Source organism: Mangifera indica, chromosome 13, assembly GCF_011075055.1.
Source record: "Mangifera indica cultivar Alphonso chromosome 13, CATAS_Mindica_2.1, whole genome shotgun sequence".
Lineage (NCBI taxonomy): Eukaryota > Viridiplantae > Streptophyta > Magnoliopsida > Sapindales > Anacardiaceae > Mangifera > Mangifera indica.
The window spans coordinates 13,046,780-13,065,908 of NC_058149.1; the positions used below are offsets into that span (position 1 = coordinate 13,046,780).

A 19,129-nucleotide genomic window follows, 5' to 3' on the forward strand; every position below is an offset into this window, starting at 1 on the left:
TTTCTTTCCGTTTTTAAGTAATTCTTATTTTCTTTCTCTTTTACCCTTATGCTTCTGATTAATTTCGTTTACCCGCTAATTAATCATATTAATACAGTGACACAAGTAATCAAGGAGTTAATATATATTAATTTGAAATCTTATGTCATTCGATGTTAAATATATACTATTTTTTGCCACAAAAAATCTTATTATGATCCTAAAAAATAATAAAATAATAAAATAAAGGGGTTCGAAACATGAAAACAAAGATTCAAGACCGACCGATAAAATTTTAAGATTGAACTCTTCCTTGTGGCACTGAAAAAAAAATAATCTCCTTATGCACCATTTGTTTCCTAGTTATTGATGCAAACTGTGGCCATGCAGGTCTTCCAGTACTAACCTAAAACTTCATATTTGTCCCCGAAACTCCGTAATGACCAAAGCGAAGCTTCAACTTGACCTTGAATAGCGAATGCATTTGGGTTCAATGATATTTTCTTTCAGAAAAATCAAACAAACCCTCCGGGTTCCCTTTCTTTCTATTATTTTTAATGAAAAATAGGATTGCAGCATATCCCATCAGAGATTCATTTACAAAGAATACGTAGAAGAATCACCCTTTTTTCTCTCTCTAATAATACAGACAATTGTTACTCTTCAAATGTATCGAGTGACATGATGAACAGTGGCTCTATCTCCAGCAAAGGGCTAACCATAATTCCTCTTTTTACAAGCAATAGTTGTTTTTTTTCTATATTTTTAGGCAAAGATAAAAAGGGGTTTTGGGTACAGGGAAAGAGGCATGCGTGGGGAGAGGGAGTTTTGATAGATTTAGATTCATCACGACAAACATGGCCTACTTTCTCCACTTCTGTTTTTATTTTACTATTTCTTTGTCTCGATCTGCTCTCTCTCCATTTTGCCGATTCCATTATCATGTTTGACCTGCATATGGTGCCATGGCTTGCATATTCCACATGCCCATTAACCTAACTACCAAATTAAATATTCCCTGGTAAAGATGGCAACGGATTAGATAACGGTTAAATACCTTAATCCCTCTCTGTTCCCATAGCAAAAACCTTTTTCTATCCCATTTGTGCTGATATAGGAATGATGAGGAATTTTCATCCTCTCTCCATGAAGAAAATTTCTCTCCTCTCCCTTCCCATCTTCACACGAAATATTTCTCACATTTCTCTCTCCCATCTCAGTTAAAAAAATAATAAAATATTTATTATATGTCATAATATATTTATGATAATTCAAAACTTTTAAAAATAATTTAATATATAAGTGTTAAAAAATATATAAAAGAGATGATAAATTGAAGAGAGAACGACTAAAAGACATTTAGTTATCCCATCTTTACCCCGTTTTTGTCCATTTTTTTATCGAAAAATCCCTTTTTTGAATAAAGAGAGGTGGGCCAAAGGCCCGGTTTTACGGCTAAATTGTCATCTCTATGAATGTCTTATTAAGTGATAATTCCCAACCTGTGAAATATGTATCTTTTCTTTTTCTCCATTGGCGTCCTTACTGAGTACAGAAAACCTAGCTCTCAATTTAATAGTTCATTCTTCAATTGAAGAATATGACACAACATTCTCTCCATAACCTTCCTTATAGCATTTATTTTAAAATTTTTCCTTGTACAGTGATATAGGGAACAGAGGGAAAGGGCAGCAATTGAATGGTCTTAATCAGCTCTTGAGGTCAAACAGCAAGCAAAAAAGATCACTCATGCTTCATTAAGGGACCACTGTGGTACTATCTTCTGATGGTTTTATGATTTTGTTTGTCCCATGGTCGGTCACCTCCCTTACTGTAAAGATTAAAAAAAAAAAGACCAAAAACTACTATTCAATCACGAAGCTGCATGTAAAAGCCAGTAAAGCAGAAAGCCTTTGTGCTTTAATTACCTTCACATTCATGGCTTCTCCTTCTTCTCTTCACAGACACCCTCTAAATCGACTTTACCTGTCATCTATGCTCTCAGTTTTGACTTTATATTAGTGGGAATGTTAAACATAATCATTTGAGTACTTTATTTTTTTGTCATTCATGTAGGAATTTTCCGCCCGTTGCTGACTTTACAATATCAATAACAACCCACTTAATTATCTCAATATAGATGCTGTAAGATTTACTGTATCTGAATAAAAATCATGCAATCTTCCTTTCATGTTATCTAGGCATTTATTATAAAATATTGAATTAAAACTTTAGGATTATCGGAATACTTAAAATACTATACAATTTAAATTCGTAATGCTATCGAGATTGTTATCAAGATTACCTGCATCAAAAAATCTGGTCTTCCTCTCTTAAAACTTTCTTTAATGACAACTTTCTTTAGTTTCGAAATAAGAGTATTAGACTCTCGAATATTCAATAAAGTCACTTAAGTTTATTTGAAAACTGTTATTGGACTATTCAATTACTCGGTTTTATTGAACCAATTTTATGGTTAATAATAACTCACATTAGAAAATTTTTACACAGATTTCCTAATAGATATGTGATCTTTCATAAAGAGAGTCCTCCAATAAGGTCAAAAGAAGAGGAGTAATTTTCCAGCCAAGAGAGACTTTCCCATAACCTTTCTTGTGACAAACTTTTCCTCCGAAGTTATAATGATAGCGTTAGGGATTTTCTTTTGTCATTCTATTCCTTTAAGCAATAATGGTGGTGACAAAAACCCTTTTCTTTTTTGCTCAATCAGAAGTCATTGGGGAGCTAGCTTACATAGATAGAAGATTCCATCAATAAAGAAGAGTCTAAACATTAAAATTTAAACTAGCTGACATTATATTGGCAAACCAGCTCAGTTTTGCTGTCACAGACATGATCAACATTGCAAGTGTTTTTATCTTAAAAGTCTCAAGTTATCAATTATACTTCTTGGAGACCATGCAAAAGCCTCTTTGCCTTCTCTCTTTCTATTCAAAAAGCTTCCTTTTTCCCCATTTTTATTTTGTTATAGATTAATGGAGTAAAAGGTGCCCATGTCTTTTAATTTTGTTTTTTTGTTTTTTTATTACAATTTGAAGATTTTGTTACGAACATTTTTCCAGTTTGTTTCTCTGATCTAAGACACAACTGGTTTTGTTTTCGTCGAATTTTAATGTAATAATAACAATAATTGGATACACGTGCGTCCCATTCAAGATGGCATCTACAACAACCCACTGACTTAGCAAAATCTATAGAGTTTGAATTTTGACGTCGAGATAGTCGGCAGCTGCTGCTCTTTGACTCATGTTTAAATGCTCTTTAAAGATTCCAAACAGATTTCTCTTTATTTTTCAATTTTCACGCATTATATTGGGAGGCATGCGTGTAATTAGGGTTGAATTTAAATTAAATTGAGTTTCAATATTTTTGTTTGAGTTGGGTTTAAATTTATCAAACCACAATTAAGGTAGTTTAATTTTGGCTCGAATAAAAAATAATTCAGTTTGATCAAATTTGAGTTCAATGGCTTAGACTCGTGGTTTATAAGTTCGTGAGTCATTAATAAAATTATATTCTTTTATCAAAATAATTTACAAAAATGCTTATTCGAGCCATAAATTCAAGTGAACCAAGTCACAAATATAAAATCATAGATTTGAGTTGTAAATTCAAATCGAATCGAACTACAAATTAGAATCATCATTTTAAATTATAAATTCAAATTGATCTCGAATTAAACACCTTCCAACTCAAATTAAACTTGAATCAAACACTTTTAAATGGAATTTTCCCTAAATACATAATTAATGATGAATATTTCCATGTATAATATCAAGTAATTTGGCGTACTTAATGAACCAATCTGCACATATCCCGAATTGAACAAGTTAGCACGTAATTTTGCTTCAGAACTACAACTACTCATCGGCCAAATGAAAATCTCATAAATTATTCTTGCAGCTGTTTTAGATGCTCAACTTTCAATTTAATTTAGACCCTAAAAATAAAACCATAGAAATTAGAATTGCCCAGTTTCCACATTTTTAATACAACTGATATGTCATAATTAGTCATTTCAAATCAACCCATCATAAAAAGAGATTTCTAAATTGAATCTTTAACCCTAACCCAGTTATGTATTTGTTTCCTGTAGATTATGTAGCGTGGTCCATTGTCAACCCTTCACTCCCACACCTTCATTTGAAAAGCTTCCTGGAAGAATCTGGACCAGCTTCTTTTTCAACTGATAATGTTCCCATGTTAGGTAAACCCACTTAATTCATTGCTGTTCTTTGTTTTGTAGACAGTGTTCAATTTATATAATATTTTCTCTTCTTTTTTATCATTTCCAGATTATGTGTAAGTTTTTTTTAAGTATAAGGTTAATGCTGTCCTGGTAGAGACTAGTAATTTTCCCCGAAATGAAGTTTTGGGCAGTGAAAATTATATATGCAATTGGCCAAAGCATTAGATTTGAATCATTTGATGAAGAAGAAGAAGTGGGATGATAATTAAGTTGATATCGATGACTCAAAATCATTATAAAAGACATGATGAGATTATGACGTTACAGAGGGTTTTGATTGAATCAAAAGACACAACTTTAGTGGAGCCTGAAAGAGGCCCTTCATAATTTTGAAGAATGAAAAAACTTGGAATCATTGCTGAAGTCCTGAGAGAAAAGGATTGGTAGAAGATGAGTGCTGTGTTTAAATTTGGAACATCTTTTTATCTCATTGGCTTGCCAATGACTCAAGGTATATTGCAGAATATATCATTAAAAGGAGACTTGATTGCTTGTTGATTCATTATTGAACATAATTCTGCAGACAGCTAGTGATAGCGAAGTTGGCAAATGCTTGTGTAAACGTGGCATGCATAGAACTAGTCCAGCAGGGAAAGATCTTACTTAATGACCAGATGTACTTGGCCATTAATATAGAACAATTTGAACAAATGATCCAAGAAATGGATTATGGAAGAATTTGGATCATTTGATCATTATGAGATTTGAGGCTTTAGAATATTAACGTTTCCTTATATACCAAAATCCATCAAGAGTGTAGCTATATCCAGCTCCAATGGTAGCTAAGTGGGAAGATGACCCTTCATGTCTTTCAATTCTGATTAGAAACAAGGATACTTGAAGATGGACACCATTCAAAATGGTGGGGTAAAATTTGCTTATCTGCATGCTCATACTTTTTTAGGGTTTGCTTTTGAAAACTTGAGTAACACTCTTGCCGTTTGAAGTATATTTTGATCTCATTTGAAGGGATATAATAAGGATGATTTGGAAAGACGACCTAATTATTATCAAGCTCTAGCAATATCATTAAACCAGCAATGGCTATCATTATCAGTATTAGAAAAAATTATCATTTGATATGCTCATCACATTCTTGTTTTTCCCTTTTAAAAGCCAGCAAACAAGGATGACGAGATAACGTAAAGAAAATTTTGTCAAATATTAGAGCTTGCTTTATTTAATTAGTGACCGAAATTATGATGGGTTGCTTATATGAATAGCAAGAGGGAATATCAGGACCCTTTTATGAGTATTTTATTTGAATAAACAATTAAGTACATATTTATTTATGTCATCATATGATTGAATAATTTTGAATTAAAAATAAAGTAACAGTCAATTACATAAGGACACACATCAAGTGTGTATTCATTTATATATTTAAAATAGATTTATCATCTCAAGGGTTAGTAAAATTGATAGAGTACTAAAACTTTTAAAAAAAAGTCCGATAAAATAGTTATGGGTTTGGTCACTGTGTTTCGAAGTTTACCCGTCTAACCAATTCTGATGGGTTTCTAGTTTGAAAAAAAAAAAACATATATTGCCCTTTTATTATGGTTAATTAGAAACATAAATGCCCGAATGAAATGTCAACGAATTTACAATTTAGAGCAAAAATGGTTGTCGGAAACAGAGTAAGGTAGCCGATTATCTAATGCATCTCCAGAAGTATATAGGTAGCAATTGCGTGACTATAATTTTTAAAATTTGCGGTGACTCGTGTCAAGTGTTTTTAACGTGATCATATAGAAAGGGCAATTGGGGTTTATTCAAGACTTATTTTCTTATTTTCAAGGTGAGGGAGCAAAACTACAAAACAAAAGGAGTAAAAGGATAAGGGGAGTTAAGGCTCTAAATTCAACACATTTGAAGATTTCCTGAAGTTTGGGAGGGATCTCAAGAAACACATAGAAAGGATCAACAAATAAGAGACTTTGTTTCTTGCATCCGAGTAAAATATAAAATACTTATGTTTCAACTCAAACATATTTCAATTGCCAGTAATAAGATTGCTATTATGGCCTAGAATGGATATGAATTCCTTGTTGAGAATGATGTCAAAATCATTATTGCAATTTAACTACATTTAATACTATGTAAACGATAAGTTTAAACAAAACTTAAGGTCATGATAAATGGTTCACAACTATACGGTAAGGTATGCACAAAACTCAAGCGACACTATCAAATGATCAATAAACATACATTTACTCTCTATAATCAATCCACTAACAGAGGCATACCCCGTAACCATATCTACAACAACATCCACATTAAGTATATGCCAATCATTTGGAGGAAGTGTCCATATGGTATTATGGGAAATCCATAAGCACTAAGTAACCTTCTTAAGCAAGAGTTCCAAGCTTTGCATACTTGGCCATTGTCACAGAACATCGATGAGGAAGCTTTAGCGACTAAGATGGTAGTTTCGATAAGAGATACAAGGTTTATGAATTTGAGAAATAACGAGATCGTAAATCATAGAATTTAAATTACAAAGAAGATATATTAAATATTAATTAAACAATTTTTTTTTTAAAAAAAAGAAATTTTAAATCATATTCAAGTTAGATCAAATCAATCTAAATAATTATTAATCTATAAACAAATTAACAAAAACATGATTTGGTATGAGAAAAACTCAAACCCTAACCCTTTTTTTTTTAATGTATTATGTCCGAGAATTGACATGACTACTTAGGCTTGAGGTATTTTAAGGATATTTGTGCAATAATCTTCCCACTGGACATACAACCAATGATTGACTCAAAAGATTGGAAAGTGCAAAGGGAATGTTTTCATTATATTATTGAAAAAAAAAACACACTTTAAAAATGTAAGAGGCAAAGAAAAGAATTCAGATGAATTATTAAAAGTAAAAGGCAGAAGCATTGGGATTGATAATTAGTGCATAAAGCAAAATAAAAAAGAGTAAAGTAAACAAAAAATGGGGTTACTGTTTGCCACTTGGTAATACATGTTCATGACAGTTATAAAGCACTTCCACACAAAAGGACGAAAAATGAAAAAGGATTCTTCTAACCTAAATTTTCATCTAGAGTCTATGTGATATTATTTCTAAAGTTTCACACAAATGACCAGTTGATGAACGTGAAACAGATGCAATGAGCATTTTCTTCTTCGTTTAGCACCTTCCATGCTACAGCTCTCTCGTACGACACTGGCCTCCCCATGCTTGACAGGCAAATACCACCTTGAAGGCACATAAAACCCTACACCCACGCGAAAGATTGATCAGAGATGATAATGCAGTCCTTAAAATTGACTTTTCAGCTTGTATAAAAGTAGATTTTCTGATAAAGGTGAGATTGAAATTAAGTCAAAATAAAAGATAAAAATAATTAAAATTCAGATGGGATAAATATATTTTTTACTATTTTTTTATATGTTTTATAATTTTTTATATATTAAATTTCATTTAAAAACTTTAAATTATTACAAATATATTTGATAAATGATAAATATTATATTATTTTTTAACAAAAATTTTAAAAAAAAAATCTTGAGGATAAAAAGGGAAAAGAGAGGAGGGAGAATTTTTTTTTTTTATAGAAAGGAGGTGAGGAGCTCCCATTATTCTCATATGGGGATATATGAAAATGAAAAAAAAAAAATTTAGAATAGGGATTAAAAATTAAGATATTTAACTTCTATCCGTCATGTTATAACTTTTTAAATATATTGTCTCATCCATATAAAGTTGCATGTATATAGAGATGTGCGCTTAGCTACTCGGGATAGAATAACCGTACCTGCTGCATTATTTGTGGGAACTCTGAGCACAAGGTCTTCCTTCCATTGTCGTCAAAGATCTTCTCCAGGGTTATGTCTTGAAGAGCAACCAAGGTTGTCTCAAGCATGTCAAGTCCTGCTTGATTTGCAAATGTGAAAACTGGCAAAGCCTGTATAAATGAATAATTAGATTAAGTTGTTCTGTATGCCATTTGGCATTTGATAAGAAAAAAAAAAAAAAATTACAAATACCTTCAGAGAGCAGCACATAAGTGCATCAGAATGATGCCAGAGTGATTTAAGACTGGATTCACTTCCCTCATTCTTGAGAAGTTCCACGCCAAGATAACATCTGTAAAGAAATTCATATACAAGTCTTTTACTTGTGATCATACAGTTTAAAAAAAACCCAGAAAGCTTTCAGAAATTTTAAGACTTACCGATAGCTCTCACATATCCAACGAGCCAGAGTATGTGCTTCAGGAGTGCCGGGAGGAGGCCGAAGTCCAGCTTGAGCGCCAAATCGAGAAGGTGAGAGTGCCAGTGCAACCCTCTGAACAGAGGATATAATACTTCGTACATACTGCCTAGCCATGGAGGCTATATTTTCTTGAAGGTGAATCTCAAAAGCAAATTGGAATGCTATTGTAATCACAGATTTTGTGCTTCCAGTTGGAGCTGAGTAGCCACCAGATGCTTTATTGCCAGCCGGTCCAACATCAAGAGCAGATGCAAGGTCAAGAGTACGGTTCGGACTGGAGGCATCCTGCATCACAATTGAGTGTGAATTTTCAAGCTACATTAAAGAAAGAGACAAAGTAATCAAATAAGACATGGGAAACACTTACTTTTCCTGAGTCAAGTGGAATAATACGGAAACCAGAAGGAAGTATTGGTGCATCATCAGAAAATGAAGCATCAATGGGAGCAAAGACCAATTCGGCGCTAGTGCCAATTGCATTCTCATCCACTCCACTACAAAGCTGAGAAACAAAAACACGTGTTCAATAAAAAGATCATCAGCTGTAATTCAATCACTCAAAATGGACAAAGCCTAGGTTAAACTTCTTGGACAGTATTATTTTCAATACTATGAAGAAACCTACAAAAGAAATAAGTATTCCTACTTACTTGCAAGAGGAAGATGTCATTAGGCATTATCATGTCATCCCGATAGTGGCCCATATTCTCCAGCTTAATGACCTCTAAAAACTGCAATGAAAAAATTTGATTTTATCAGATAGGCCTTACCAAGACTTTTTTTTTTTTTTTTTGTAAAAATGATACTAGGAAAAAAATCAAGATCTTGTCTAACACTTGCCTCTTCATGCTCAATCGTGTGAGCCAGTGGAAGTATAACTTGACCCCCAAAGTTTCCAGCTCGGGGCACTGGTAAGCTACAAGGACCAGCTTTAACAGCAGCAGCCGAATAAGCGTCAATACCGCTGTCTGCCCACTCGGATCTGTGTTCTCGCAAGAATCTGAGGAGTACGGCTGGAGGCACATCCTATAAAAATTGAAAGGTACCTCAATTGTTAAACTGCTTAAAACGAATATATGCAATCCTCTTCAGTCAAGCATATATAATCTTTATTCTTAAATTCAGATATACTATTAATATTAATCATTCATCTGGTAAATGAGCAACACAAAAATAAATTACCTGTAATAACATGGATGCCTTGGCACACAGCACTGCGTTGCTCATAGAAGGGAACCCATTGGCATAAGATAGATGCGCTCCCATTATCTTGCTAGGAGATGAGTTCACATGGACGGTAACATCGTCAATGCCATCACTTTCTAACATAGACCACCCCTCATCAGTAAACCCATTAAGAGCTTCATTAAACCCCCTGCAAAATACAATCTGTTAGGCCACTGCATACAATTAAAGAATCAATGTATTAATCCAAGGGAACAATGTGAAGCTCAAGAACAACATACTTGCTCAATCTTTGACTTAGTGCACGTAGAGCTGCCGGTCTTCTTCCCCAACCAGTAACATTAGGCTGAGAAACTTCTTGGGAAATCTGCCTTAAATGGCGTAAAGCCTGCATTCAAAGTCAAGGATATCATCCTTATTTCTACATCTTAAAAGGCATCATATATCTAGCATAAAGAAGAAACTATTTGTACATAAGTTAGTAAATTCCTCAATGCAAAGAAATCATTACAGTCGTGTGATTCATAAAAGCAGTGCGAGAGATTTGGTCTTACAGCCATTGTTGTCTTCTGGGCAAGCAAGGTTGATGATTCGTAAAGCGGGCGCAACACTTCAGGGACACTCCACGGCTATATATACACAAGTAATTGCAACTTACAAGTAGTTCATTTTTAGAGAAAAATACCTATCCAATACAAAATGAAGTAATTCACCTACCTCTAAATCCATATGATCAACTATATGAATAATTGATCCGCCTCCTTCACAAGGTCTTATCAGATAACCACTAGGCAGCATTTCTGCTCTCACAAAATGTGGCGCCGGTGGCATACTCGGGCCATTCTGAGTGTTATTGAGTGATCTTTCACAGACCTAATGTTATAAAAGAAACGTATATATATAATCAGATCGCTATTGAAAATTTATAGGTGAGATAACCGTCAAAGAAATTTTTTCTGTATTAGTGCTTGCATAAAAAGAATTCTAGGCACATACCACGAGACTACCATCCTCCAAAACAGATGTGTAGCGCAGCAACCAGAAGTCACGGGCTGGTGCCAAAGTGGTGGGCGCATAGAGCTTCACGAAGACAACAAAAGATGATTTTAGAAACCATTAAGCAAGTTTTTATTCAGGCTAAAATTAAAACAAGCAGCTGCAAAACTACAAGCACGTACCTGCATGTATAACAGCTCAATGGTTCCATTACTTCCAGTGGCCAGCACATTTATAATATCCACAGATCGACAATCACGATACCATGATGGTCTATCTTTAAGGATTTCAGCAACCTGCAAACAAAATTGCCAACTAATTAGTCTTCCATTAACCAGATTAAAACTCAGCACTCAGAAAGAAAACTTTGGTGTCTTACCCTTGTAGGATCTAGGCCAACAAGGCCACATGCTCGTGCTGCCACTCCTGTACAACCGTGAGAAATAGCAACGATTCCAATGGAATCCGGACCAGGCTGCACATACAAGGATAAGAGATGATTAAATGAATTCTTGATTATTTATTTTATTTACTAAAAATTAATTAGTGAAACCTTATGCAAATGGGTAAAAAAATTTTTAACCAAGTAGCAAACTAGTCTTTTTGAATACTGCATAAACTTGTTAAAAGGCGCGATAGGGAAAAAAAAGTTGAGAAAGAAAGCATTGAAAGGAACAAGAAGGTAAAATACAGACGAAAGCCAATAAAAGAGAGACAGAGACATCATCCTGATTCGTGCAGATTTGTTGATATGACGTAAATTGAGGTTGCTTAGAAGATTAGCAAGGAATTTACGTTGTAGATAATGACAAAGAATAATTAAAGTAGTGGAAGATTTAAATAATGAAAGTGAAGAGAGCAGTAACCTTCATCCCAGGCATTTGGACCCACTCCACAGCAGTTCCAGTGGCCTTTGAAAGAAACTCTGTTAAAGTCTCCTCTGCAATGGACAGAAGTCTACAAAACATACAACCGGAATCTTATTAGTACTGCAACAAAGTTATAACTGTTGAGAGCTACAACACAGGAATATCTTTCACTACTAACCCTGCAGGACTGGCATCCCTTGGTGGATGCTGAGGAGTCAAATGGTGCTGCCCACTCGTCACCACCGATTCACAACTTGTGTCTGTGGTGGCAAGTGTAGCCTGCAAATTTAAACAACAAATTAACCCAAATCCATAATCGACAAATATTAACAGAAAATAGCAAGAAGAAAATTTTGGAGGATCAAATGAATTGACTAGTTTACATTTGGTGTTTGTTGGCGAAAGAAGGTATTCTCATACACCAGCTGTGAAACCTGCTTCTGCAGACGATCATTCTCCTCCATTAACAGTTTATTCATTGCTGTCAACTTCCTATTCACAGCTTGAAGGCGTGAAGCTTCTTTTCTTTGTTTTTCTCTACACCTGCACAACGTACCAAAACAAAACGCAATTTCAGCTGAATTTCAAGAATAATAATCATAACAACAAATCTCAAATAAAATTGAAAAAAATAATTTACATACCTTCTGTTTTGAAACCAAACCTTGATCTGCTTGGGCTCGATGTTGGAGAGAATAGGACATTCTCTGATGAGCTGCTGGCGGCGCATAGAACTTGGTTTAGGACAATCATGATAAAGTCTTTCAAGAGCTTCAACCTGTTCCGGTGTATATCGAACATACTTCCCGTTGTCCATTTGCATCTTGTTGTTGCTGTTCACGTCCTTGCAGCTCGAACTCACCGCCATCATTGCGTCACTGCCGATAACCAAAAACAGCACCAAATTTAAACACTTGATAATCAAAAACAAAGAAACCAACAATTAATATAATAAAATTCACGAAAGAAGAAATCACCGTTTGAAGAACGAACCGTTAAACAGATCAGATCAGAGTGTCTTGCCTCACGAGAGGAGAGCTAGAAGGAGTCCAGATTCATTATAGTTTACGAACACAGTCAAATCAAATCAAATCAAAGCTTTGGTATACTTTGAATATAGTTCGTTCAAAAATCAAGAATTCTTTTTCTCTCTTTTTGAAAAGCTCAAGGTGTATGATCTTTTAACAGTCAATATAAATGGAGGAAGGTCTGGAACATGCGAAGATGTTAAGAAAAGGCGTGAGAGCCAGAGAGTTCACTGTAATTGAGCCATGAACGTAACTTACTTACATGAGATAGAAAGGAAGAAGAAAGGTTTAAGAGAGTTTTGTTTTGGGAAGAAGAGTTACAATTATATTTTAAAAGGAGAGAAAGACAATGAGGAGGGAGATTGAAAGAGATTCTTTGCTAAAAAAGAGAGAAACCCCTTAATACCAGACAGCAAAATACGAGACCGACCATTTTATTTTATTTCAATATTTCACTTTGCTCCTTTTCTTTCGTTTCGCTGTTGCTTTTGCTGCCACTGCTTTTGTTTTTCTTTCTTGCACTACTGGGTTTTGGCACTTTCCATTCCAACTCCATCTCTCTCTTTTCTTTCAACATTTTATCACCACCCTCGTTCAGAAGCGCGTGTCTCCTCATTTTGAAATTACCAAATTAACCTCTCATTTAGTTTTAAAATATATCAATTTAGAGAGTAAATAACTTTTTTTTTTCACCGAAAGTCTAGTCTAAAAATATTTTTTAATTTTTAATTGATATAAATCATTTTTTTTTTGTTTAAACTCAATCTCTATCAAAAAAAATTAATAATGTAAATATAAAATAATAATTTTATTATTTATTAATTTTAAAAATAAAAAAATAATAGTTTTCTATCAACTTAAACGTTTTAAAGATAATAATTTAATCTTTAAAAATTTTATTGTATTTTATTCAAATTTTCCATTTTTTAAATTAATAGGTAACTCTAAACTTTTTTCAAATTTCTAATAATCCTATAAAAATTTTCATAAAAACTACTAATATTTTCAAAAATTATGTTTACCCCTTAATATATGATTATTCAACAAATACACTCATATTTATAGAAAGAGATTAGAAAGGAGTGAAGGTAAAAAAGAAAAAGAAAATAAAAAACTTTTTATATAATTTGAATATTTATAAAATTATTTTTAATTTTTATTGATTTAGGGTTATATGATTATTTTAAAATATAAAATTGTAGAAATAAAATAGTAATTTCACTTTTTAATATTGTGGTTTCATTAATCACACTTAATTTTGAATGAAAATGTGGTACTACTAACCCTAACTAGGGATGGAAAACTGCTGTGGGGCTAAACCTGGAGTAGCAAAATGTAATTCACTCAAATTTGGAAGGTTGTTGTAATTTTTTTGAATAAAGAGGAGGGAGAATGGGGATGGGTCACGAGAGAGGACAAAATTATGAAAGTTAATGCATGCGGCTATGTACCTTTATAATTTATACATTCTACCATCATCATCATCATCATCATCCCCACAAATCACATTACTAAATATTACTCACACAAAATATCGATTGCATAAAATATAATTATTAATGTCCAAAGACAAGCCAAAAATCTTATTAATTTCTCAAATCACTTCAAAAGCCACGGAGCTGGCCTCGTCTTTTTAACGTGCGATAGGAAGCCCACCTGCCCAGCTAGCTGTGCATGAGTTGCGACAATCTTGCTGTAGGCCCCCGGCCCTGGCCCTGCTGGCTGAAGACCAGGAAGGTGCTCTACTCTCAAAACAACAAGAAAGGCGCGGTAGAATAAGAAACTGTTGAATTACCCAATTCAATAGTTACAAGGTAAGTCATTAAATTTAGAATTTTGTCTACCTTTAGACAAAATTCTTCGATATAAGAAAAAAGAGACCCCGTTATGATAAATAACTTTTCACGGCATTCTACAATATGAAAAAAATACAAGTTTGTGGAATTAATTAGTCAATGCCATTAAAATTTTACAAGTCAATTAAGGTGACCAACTATTACAATTCTAAAACACTGTTGTTCACCAATTTCAAAACATTGAACAGAATTAATGGGGGACAAACGTAAGTGGGTCTTTGATTCCTGGGCATTTCGCATCCTCTTAATACTTGAAAGATTAGATTAGATTAGACTAATTAATTATTATAACCTCATACTAATCTTTAATTGTAATGGGGGGCGGATTAAGAGATAAAGGCGGCAATTACAGAAAATATGTCAACGGCTGTGAAAATAAAATGGGCTGGAAAAAGCGCTAACATGCCCCGCCACTCCCGCTAGGTGCATGGAAAACGGTGCCACTGCTGAGTTTTAATATTTTCGGTTAGTGGATTTTGGCCTATGGACAATGGACAGCTGTGAGTTTAACGTACGCTTGACGCTGCACAGCAGACCATATCTGAGTGGTCCACACGTGTGGGCCTGTGGACCCCGCACGCGTGAAGACTGTTGTTAACTTTATAACGTGCTCTTCACCAGCCACCCAGGTGTATAATATTTTTTATTTTTTATTTTCATCTCTCGCGCTTTGCTTTCTTGCATCCTTGCACACGCGCTCTTCCATTGCCTTTTTTTTTTTTTCTCTAATCGGTGACGGTGAAAATATATTAAAAAAGTAAATAAAAATTTAGTTGCAATTATATAATACACCTAAATTTTAGTACTTTGAATTTAGATATTTGAAGAATTTTGTCCATCATGTTATGTATAAAAGTATAAGATAATTGTTATTTTGTACGAATATGATATAAAAGTGACGTATAATTATATAAATTATAAGAGTGTAAAAACTCATTTTCTTCGTTATTTTCGAATATAAAGATTTATATTCATATTTTACATATAGATGATATGTTAAGTTATTATGTAATTAGTGATTCATGATATACAGTAATTAAATGTCTCTTTAGTGTAGTTTTCATATATTTTCCCTAATAGAATGTTTGAGTGTATAACAATTATCTCTTAGTTATTGAAATTCGAATACAATTTTTAAAATTCTTCATTTTTTGAATAGATGAATGACACATGGAAGATTAAAATAATTGTTTATAATAAGTGATTCAAACAATGTTTCTATTTTACATTGAATGCATTGCAAAATCGATGGGTAGAACTAGTTGATTCTTGAACTCGTAGTCGATTCATAAGGTTGAAGGTAGTAGCGAGTAGATATTTAAATAGGTATAAATATTCTTAGAAATGATTCAGAATGATATGTTTACTAATATTTTACTGTATTTTTGTTTCTAGATGTCATTTAGGAGTTAATTCACTTTAGTTAATGATACAACTATATACCAAATAGGCTCGAAGGCCTCTCTCCAAGCATAGGTTCATAGACATCCTCTGCAAGTAGCCAAAGTCTTTTAGTTAGGAATATAAATAAGTTAGACCAATTAACCAAAGTAGCAATTAAGAGTTAGCCTATATAGGTTTAAATGTAATATTTTTCCCTATAAGTGCCATCCTTTAAAGAGAAGTGTTACTTTTACGTAAATGTATGATACACCTATTAGAGAATGTGAAATTTAAAACATTTTATAAAAAATTATTAAAATACCCTTAATTGAAACATATATCTAGCAAAAGTGTCAAAATATGTCACATATATCATACAAATACTCAAATGTGTAGTTTTTACGTGTTACTTGCAACATGAATAAGAAAATGAACAAACAATAATTACTCAGTAAGTAAGAGATCTACGTTCTATATATCATTCATATTATTCTTTTCCAATCTATATAACACTTTCAGACTCCAATGATGTGAAATTCTTTAACTTAAACTCGATCATCCAAAGAACACTTTCTATCTAAGAATTTTGATAACTTCAATAACTTGACCGTTTGGAAATTCTTTGAACTTGTTTTTCTTTTATAAGGAGTCATGGGAAAAAAAATTTTAATTTAGATTGAAAAAGGAAGAGTATTTGCTGAAAAAAAAAAAAGTTTTTCGAAGATCTTCCTTCAAATACCAAATTATTGATTGTAAAATCCACTAATAAAGAGTTTGTAAAATTAGAGATGTAATTCTATGCAAGTCATAATGAATAAAGTAGGTTTTTTAAACTAGTTCAATTTATCAATTGAAAATCTATCTTTATTGTTATGTTATTAACATTTTTTTGAAAGATTTTGTTGCACAAATTGTAGAATTATTAAAATTTACTTTTCTCGCTATTTTTAGATGGAATAACTATTACCTGTATTCTAAGTTAACTTTTATATAGACAACTTGTTTAGTTATTATATGTTGTTTGTACCATTCACTGTTAACTACATTTATATGATTTTTCTGTATTTTTTTAAACAGTAAAATTATGTATATACATTTTTATATATAATTTGAGTATATAGATAATGTGTTATCATCTAATTGGATAATTTTGAATTAAATATAAAAATACTATTTAATTATATGATGACACATCATCTATAATAATATTACTCTTTTGTATCAAAAAATAGATTAAAAACACTAGTTATTTCTTTTTAAGACCTTAATTCTTTTGGTATATTATAAAATAAGTAATTTTATATGTACCTACTTCGGATATATAAATATACATATTTATATATTTAAGATAAATATATATAATTTTATTTATCTGAAACTTTAGATGTAAAATAAAATAATTATCTCATATTTAAAGCATGATGTAACATTTCCTTAATTTTTAGTTGACAGGCTAATGATGGGATTAAATACTGATGAAATGTAAATAAATTTGTTAGTACTACTAGATAGATTATCCAAAAAGGTTAATAATTTGAATTAAAATTATTTATAAGAATTAAAAAGGAAAAGACAAAAACGTGGAGGAGTGAGGGTAACAAAAAAGAAAGTGAGTAGCGGAAGACAGCCAATGAGAAAAGAACAAGTGTCAAGATCTTTCGGCGTGACAAAAAATAGGAACTCTTTTCTGTTCTAGTATAGGAAAGCGTGACTTCGTGTTTCGTCAACGTAACGGACTTTTAACACTTCTGTTCTCCTGTACCGTGACACGACGTAGTTCTGTCTGCTTGTTACTGTTTTCAGCTGAAAAGCGTGACAAATGTAACCCGAAAATTATGAATTATTTACAAATTAATAGCAAATAAATAATATTAAATTACAATGATAATTATGAAATAAAAAATTACATTATTTAATCATAAATTATTATTTTAATTTATATTAATAAGTTTATAATTTATTTATAAGGTTAATTTTATCTCTGGGAAATGCATGACTTTAAAATGTGTGTGGGGTAGCAGTACAATCACAAAGCATGTCTTCATACTACACGATCCTAAAAGGGCACGCGAAGCACAAGTAAATGGGAGTGACGAAAAGTGTCAGTGGGACGACCTGAGCGTGGGCCGACAGCCAATTGGTGGGCCCCATCTAGCGGCGGGGAAATAGAGGCTTTTTGGGCCCGGTTAGTTGAGGAAGATTTTATTTTATTTTATTTTTTAAATCAGAATATTCGGCGGCGGCACTCCGGACGCAAATCTCGGTTTACTGTTGATAGCGAGTGGTCCATCAGCTGTGATAATGATTGAGCTCACGCGCTTCCCTCTACGCCACACCATGCGTGAGCTACAAGTTTGGAATTGGAAATAGAAAAGCTTCCTTTGTCTTTACGGTTTAAGGCATTTGGGACACAAGACAAGGCTGTCAGCCCATTTTGAACGAAGCCCAGCTTTTGTTTCGATGATCATGCTGCTGCCTCGCATCACAATCATTTTGTTTAAGCCTTAAAATAATCATTCATCTTCTCACTCTCTCACGACTCCCACCTTATTGGTGCATACTATCTTATGGATAGATGTAACAGCTCAATTCGTAAAATTGGATATTCAATCCATCCTTTTTTAAATCGGAAAAAATTTTTTGATAAAGATAAAGAGAAAAATACGAATGACTAAAATCTATACAAAAACAAGAATGAAGATTAAGGTACTTGACCACTATCCGTCCAATTGCCGTATTTATTGATTCATTTGTTCAAATAATATCTTTGCATTGCATGTACGCTTCCTCACTCAATATATTCAACCACACCAACTTTTTTTTAGGGTGGATGCATGGTTGATTGAGCATGAATATGACAATATGAGTTGGTTAAAAGAGACTTCTGACCTAATTGATTTGTTGTCAAGTTATGGTGGTTGTACCAAAAATGGTCATCAGTATTGAGGAGCTTTCTTACAAGATGTTACATCGCCCAGAACTGGTCTCTCGCTTTATAATTTTCATTTTGACCCGTTATGTTACGTTTTTAGACGCGTTTGTCATAAATTTGGCTACATTAGGAGACTTGGAATCCTATGCCGGGGAAAATTACATTCACTCAAAGTCTATTGCTGGTTGTTCTTCCTCAGATTACATAATATTTCATGCCTGACCCATTGATGATAGAATTCTCTTCCCTCACGTATCCTCTACTGTTGAAGCCACTGACCTCAAATCTGCAAGGTAAAGATTTCACATATAAGATTGAAGAGAAACATGTGGACCCTCGAAGAGTTTCCATTGCAAAAAAAACTGTTCCACATTTTCGATCCACCTGT

The 19,129-nt window shown here is 33.0% G+C and overlaps 1 protein-coding gene across 4 annotated transcripts; it reads right to left on the reverse strand.

Annotated features, from left to right (window-relative positions):
- Nucleotides 1–7,124: 7,124 nt before the first annotated feature.
- On the reverse strand, nt 7,125–12,988 carry LOC123193990 (homeobox-leucine zipper protein ATHB-8). 4 transcript variants are annotated; one of them, XM_044607090.1, is made up of 19 exons: nt 12,536–12,988; nt 12,187–12,420; nt 11,926–12,085; nt 11,721–11,821; nt 11,540–11,630; nt 11,053–11,148; nt 10,856–10,969; nt 10,674–10,757; nt 10,395–10,550; nt 10,232–10,306; nt 9,959–10,065; nt 9,675–9,867; nt 9,333–9,518; nt 9,143–9,223; nt 8,860–8,994; nt 8,452–8,777; nt 8,264–8,363; nt 8,032–8,181; nt 7,125–7,491 (listed from the first exon to the last, which is right to left on the reverse strand). In XM_044607090.1, the coding sequence occupies exons 2-19, from the start codon at nt 12,411–12,413 to the stop codon at nt 7,345–7,347; spliced, it is 2,529 nt and encodes an 842-aa protein (XP_044463025.1). In that variant the 5' UTR covers nt 12,414–12,420; nt 12,536–12,988; the 3' UTR covers nt 7,125–7,344. The 4 variants fall into 4 exon arrangements, with proteins under 4 accessions (XP_044463025.1, XP_044463027.1, XP_044463024.1 ...); XM_044607092.1 differs by having other exon boundaries at nt 12,187–12,423; XM_044607089.1 differs by having other exon boundaries at nt 12,520–12,988.
- Between the last annotated feature and the right edge of the window lie 6,141 nt (nt 12,989–19,129).